Source organism: Jaculus jaculus, chromosome 6 (assembly GCF_020740685.1).
Source record: "Jaculus jaculus isolate mJacJac1 chromosome 6, mJacJac1.mat.Y.cur, whole genome shotgun sequence".
Lineage (NCBI taxonomy): Eukaryota > Metazoa > Chordata > Mammalia > Rodentia > Dipodidae > Jaculus > Jaculus jaculus.
Window position 1 is genome coordinate 15,452,674 of NC_059107.1, and position 6,000 is coordinate 15,458,673.

At 51.1% G+C, this 6,000-nt stretch overlaps 1 protein-coding gene across 4 annotated transcripts in view; it reads right to left on the bottom strand.

Annotated features, from left to right (window-relative positions):
• Positions 1 to 5,799, bottom strand: part of Ebf1 (EBF transcription factor 1) — a 410,419-nt gene extending 404,620 nt beyond the window's left edge. For all 4 annotated transcript variants that reach the window (XM_045152065.1, XM_045152064.1, XM_045152063.1 and 1 more), the window contains exons 1-4: positions 5,348 to 5,799; positions 3,118 to 3,274; positions 2,460 to 2,523; positions 1,744 to 1,799 (exon numbers count right to left, since the gene is read on the bottom strand). In XM_045152065.1, the coding sequence (XP_045008000.1) occupies positions 1,744 to 1,799; positions 2,460 to 2,523; positions 3,118 to 3,274; positions 5,348 to 5,481 (411 nt within the window). In that variant the 5' untranslated portion in view covers positions 5,482 to 5,799. The remainder of the gene's footprint in view (positions 1 to 1,743; positions 1,800 to 2,459; positions 2,524 to 3,117; positions 3,275 to 5,347) is intronic.
• Positions 5,800 to 6,000: the final 201 nt, after the last annotated feature.

A 6,000-nucleotide genomic window follows, 5' to 3' on the forward strand; every position in this document is an offset into this window, starting at 1 on the left:
GCAACTTAAAATTTAACATTTAAGTGGTTGATGTTTATAAACACACAGCCTTATACACTTCTTTGCATGTATGTGGTTTTTATCTTGTAAAAGTAAGTTCTAACACATACATATGGGATGTGTATTAGAACTCATTCTTTCCCCTCTGGCTCCCTTCCCATTCTCCATGAAAGCAGCAGGAAAGGATACTCATGGTATCAAAGACAGTTTTTGAAAACAAAACTCCACTTAATAATCTTTGTTTTGATATCATAAAAATACTGAAATCAGACTTTTGTATTTCTGCTTTGCAAAAAATAAAATTAAACTAGTGTCCAAATGGAAGAGAATTATTCTATGCAAAAAAACTCCATTAAGGAAAATAAACCTAAGATTAAATGAACAAATAGGAGTTTGTTCTGAACTATCAACTAAAAATTTAATAGAATCTTCAAGAGGAAAATATTTGAGGAAAATAACATGAAATCAATTTCAGTAGATATTTATCTGTCATTTCAAACTATTTCATATCTTCTTAGCCTGTACTTGAGTCACAATATGAAATATGAGAGTAATAATCAAAACTATCTGTTATGAAATGGTTCTTGTTGAGATTTTTAAACTCTCAACAGCTTATAAATATGTATTTTGCCAACATGTTTAAGTCATGGCATAACTCAAGCAATTGTTAAATATTCATATGTACCTCAATTCCAAACATTCTAAGCCAGTGTTTATGAGAGGTCATCTCCTTTATTTTAAAAGGAATATTTTAAAATAACAATCAGCTGAAAAAACTGTAAGCTTCTTAAAATATTGTTGGTAGGCATACAATAGATAAGTTTTCTCTTTGCTCTAACTTCTTCCATCACTTAATAAAGCTGTTAATTTTTTTTTCTGTTGTAGTAGTCCTCCAACTACCTAACAACCTACTTCATTTTGAAACTAAACTTTTTCTTAAATGAAGAAGAGAGGAACTCCTGTGTCTATTAAAATGTCAGGCCTCTCTTCCGACTCTGCTCAATTGTATTTTTTAAAACATAACTCAATCCTAATGTATACCGCTTGACATGGTGGATTGGGGAACCTAAGAAAATACCTCCCATGTACCTTTAAGACTGCGAGCTCGCTCGTGCTGCCTGGCTCCCTGCCAAACTTGAGGCAAAAGCAGGAACTATTCCTTTTATTTTTTTATTTATTTACTTATTTTTGCTTTTTGCAAAATACCCTCTAACAACTGTGGCTCCCTCTTCCACCACTCCTTTCCACTAACTCCTCCTTAAAAAAAAAAAAAAAAAGAACTCTCTAGAGTGATCATCTGCACTTTTACCCTTCTCAGGAGTCCTGAAAGCCAGTTTTGCCTCCTACCCCGCCCCCAAATTCCTCGCTCTGGGCCTCTGAGCAGGCCTGGCTAGCTTGTGTTTCAGAAGTTCAGCGTCTCTGGGCTCCCTTCTTACCCCTTGGGACTCCTTGGTTAAGTGAGAGGAAGTTCAGCCCTTATTCCTTCACTCAGCACCCCATCCTCCCTGAGTATCCGCAGGCCTGGGTTTCCCTGGAAGGAAGGAGCCTGGAGCCCACGTTCCCCACGGGGAGGCGCCAGTGCACACAGGCCCTGGAAACCCTCGCTGCCCGGGTGGTCCTCAGGTCCCCCTTGGCTTTGAGAGTCTGAGCTCCATCTCCCTAGATTGGAAGGAGCTGATTTGGGACTACCACGAAATTTGTGACCTTCCAGTCATCCGCAGAGTGTGGAATTAAGAAACTTACTTGTTTTGTCATGGAGTCAATGAGGCGCACGTAGAAATCCTGTTCAGTCCTTATCCCTGGGGGGGGGGGAGGTGGAGGGGGAGGGAAAGGAAGGAGAATTAAGTGAGAGGGGTAAGTCCTGAAGGAAAAGAGCTGCACAGAACAAATAACAACACAAACTACCCCCACAAAGGGGTCCTAGGCCCACTGAACTCCTGCTGTCCTGGAAAAGCAGAGCCTGGCCCTCCCCCCGCCCCCCCCCCCACAAGCTGAGCTGAGCAGTGGCCTAGCAGCTGTTAGCTATAGGGAGAGGACCCCCCCCCACCAACCTAGCTAATCTCCCTGACCAGTCAAGAGCCCCTAGGCGGTCAACAGAAGCCATCAAGGCCACCACCGCTGCTAGCTCCCAGAACCCAAAGGGCCTTGGGCCTGGCGTCTGGGCCAAGTAGAAGGAACAGGCCTCAGGAAGGGGGACAAAGAAGGGACGTGGCCCACCCAGGGCCTAGGCACGACACCTGGCCTCAGGTACTCCCTGGACTGAGCAAGACGCCCTGAGGTCACTCGGGGCCTCCTCAGGTGAAACTTTCCTAGGAGGAAACTTAAGAGAGGCCTGTTCACCTGGAGGGTGGCTGACGAGTGAGCTTCGCTGGGGGGCTTTCGTCCACCTGGAGCTCCGTGAGCCCCCTGCCCTGACCCGGAGCCCCAGGGTGCCGGCACCGACCCGACAGGAGCCTCACCATTGCTGTAGAGGAGCTGGAGCCGGTAGTGAATCCCATTATTGGTCTTTTCGCTGTTGGCTTCCTGGTTTTCAGCAGGACGCAAAGACACAAGAGACGTAGGAGAGAGGTCGGTGTGAGCGTGAGCGAAAGGACCAACTTCCAGGCAACTTCCCCCAAGCGAGGATCCCCACCACCACCACCACCAGCAGCAACCTGTGAAGACTGTCAGCCCCAATAACCACAGAAATTGTGGTAAACCGTTATCCCTCCTCCGCCCCCATTCATCCCTTCATCCCAAACTGATCTATCTCTCTCGCTCTCCCCTTCCAGAAAATTCCAAAGGGTACATCGGGGTGATCCTCTTCCCAAGGCCTGGGGGTCGCAGCCTGAGCTTTGTGAGGCAGGCGCTCCTGCAAGTTAAGTCTGGGGCCCGGTTCATCCCATCTAGACTGTGCAGTCGGGGTCGCCCCTACCCAGCTCTGGGAACTCCGTGACAACTTTGCTGGAGTAGGACACTGTGGTGTGCACCGTGGCCCAGATTCGTCCGGGACGGGAAGAGGCTTTGGGGAGCCCTCACAGCAGCGCGGTGGATGCTCTGCAGGGAGCGCGCCCTCCGAGGCTCTTGGGCCTGCTCCCAGAGCTCGGGACCGCGGGAGACCGCCTGGTGCACACTTACTTTTTCCTTCTCCACGAACCCCACAAAGGCTGTCCTCTCGATCTCCACCGGCTGGCCCTGTCTGTCGTAGAGGGCCAAGACGAAGTGGAAGAAGTTGGATTTTCGCAGATTAGAAGGCGGCTGCTTCTCAAAGTGAGCCCGGGCCAGACCCACCCCGCTGCGGCCAAAGACGCACAGTTAGATGGCTAAGACAGACCCTGATTTGCACCCCATCTTGTCACCCAGAACCCATGGCACACATCAACACCCACCTCCTCTGCCCCCCCAAAAACATCCAGTGGGCACCCTCTACGACTCATCAGGTACCCCTGGCACAGCTGACCACAGACAAGCATGTCCCCACCCTACCCCCGCGCGCGATTGTCCTGCCCGCCCAACACCGAGCGGGTCCTCAGAACTCGCCAGAGGTGTGAAAGTTTGGTTTAGGTTTTGTGCGCGAAGCCAAACGCACTAAGCGTTTACCCCGACATGAAGCGCGCAGCGTGGGGAGGACTGGAGGGTGGTGGGTACGGGGAAATGAGGCGCGAGCGCGCAATTTACAGCTGCGACGGAGAGGGCGGCGGGGATGAGTGCCCGCTACGCCTCCACGGTCCTGTCCTCAGTACGTGGGCAGGTGGAAAGGGACGCTGGGATGCTCACTGCGGGACCCACGGTCCAAGAAACCTCCCCAGCCCCGCCAGCTGCCGGCCTCCGAAAGCCCGATTTCCACCTAAATACAAGCGCGGAAGAAGGGTCCCAGTATGGGACTCAAAACTGTCAGGGGTGGTCGCTGTAGGCAGAGGAACTGGCATATTTTCCACCCCCCTCTAAAGATCTGTGCTGACAAAGTTTTGCAGTTCTGAGGATTCCTTATGCATCCCAGAAGCCCAGAGGGCCAGGGCTGCTTGCTGAGCACTAACGCTAACAACTGGAGAGTTGGGCGCCCAGGACGCCACACTGACAGCCCGACCTGCCAGGCACAAGCAGGCAGAAGGAAGGACAAAAACACACGCGCTGCACACGCGGGCACACACACACACACACTTTCACTTCCAGCCCAGTTACCCAATTCACTCTCACTACCAAACCACTCTCACCCTTCTGCTCTGCGGGGATACAACCGGGCTAGCGACACTTGTCTCCAGCCCCAGGAAGCTGGACATGATGTAATTAGACATCTTCCTTCTCCTTCCGAACCCTCTGAGTCCGACAGGGCCTGGGGCCACCAGGTCTCCCATTCCCCTAAGCCCCGCTGGCGACCAGGAATTAAAGGGTACCATTTCTCACTTGGGACCAGGAGTCCCTGGAAAAGGGCACAGGATACACTCAAGAAAGTTCCGCAAATCAACCGCTAAGGGCATCGCCTCCAGGCCACGCGTTCTAGCTAGCATCTGGGGAGCTTCCACTAGGAGAGGGGCTGGAAGAAAGCCTGGTGACAGAGCGAAGGCTTTTAGGAAACGAGAGAATTAAAGTTGGGAGTTGCTATTCTCCAGACAGGCTGAGAAAAACTGAAGGTGAGAGACAGAGAGAGAGAGGGGAAGGGAGAAACCGGAGAAATGAGAGAAGACTCCAGGGAGAGATGGGGCGACAAAACAGGAGCCCGAGAGGGAAAGTAAGGAGAAACAGAAGAGAGGAGGGATGCAGAGGGGGGAAAAAAGAATGCAGGGGCAGAGTGGATGGAGGGGAAGAGGGAAAGGAAAGGAAAGAAATCAAAGAAGGGGAAACACAGGGAAGGAAAGAACTATGAAAGAAGTAGGGAAAAAAGGGAGGGCAGGAAAGAAAAGGAAAAGAAAGAAGAAAGGAAGGATGAAAGGAAGGAGAAGTGAAGGAAGAAAGAAGAAAGAGGAAAGAAGGGAAGAAATAAAAGCATTCAGAAAAGATAAGAAAAAGCCAATCACACAAAAACGCAGAAATCCAACATCATGCTGGTGAGAGGCCTCTTCTGGTTTAAAAACAAAATGAAAACGGTCACAGATGAGGCGGGAGAAAGCGCCGGCAAGCTCGGGCTCCCTCGCAGGCAGCTCGCCGTCCTCCCGCCGCGGGCGACGAAAGCGGCGCCGCCGGGGAGCGCGGAGCCCCGGGCGGCCGGCGGAGCGCAGCGCAGCGGCGGACGCACCGGCGCGGCCCGGCCCCGCGCTCCCCGCAGCGGCCGCCGCCGCTTCCCCGGCCCGGGGCCGGCTCTCCCCGCTCGCCCCGCCGCTCGCTTCCTCGGAGGCGGCATCCGCGCCCCGGTTCCCCGCGCGGTACCCACCTCTGCGCCGCTGTGTTGGCGTCCAGCACCCCGGCGCCCTGCATCCACGTCCGCACCGCGTTCATGCCGCTGCCCAGCGGCTCTTCCTTCATACTGCTCCCACTCCGCTGGATGCTTTCCTGAATCCCAAACATGAAAACAACCTTTTCTTGCGGAAAAATCTCCTCCCTCTTGAAAATATTAAAAAAAAAAAAAAAAAAGGAAAGAAAAACGCCAACCACAGATTTTTTTTTTTAAGTCGATGAACTCGCGCTAAAACATCAAGACGGGCTGAAAAGCAAAATTTCACAAAAATGTAAACCTTCGCTCAAAACTGAGCGATAACATGGGGAAAAGAAGAGCGGGGGAGGGGGGGTCAAGGAAAATCCAACGAAAATACCAAGATTAAAAAAATAGAGATGTATGCTTGGCTGTTGGGGGCTGTTTTGCTTGGTTGATTTTTTTTTTTTTTTTTTTTTTTGGTTTGAGTGCTTTTTTTGCTTTTTTTTTTTTTTTTTTTTTTGCTCGCTCGCTCTCTCTCTGTCTCTCTCTCTCTCTCTATTTTTTTTTTCTTGTAGTGATCACAGGCCGTTGGAGGGCAGGAGGGGCTGGAGTTTCCTTTTGTAGCGGTACCCTTCACTTGAAGAAGCAGGAAGGAAAAAAAAAAACCCTGA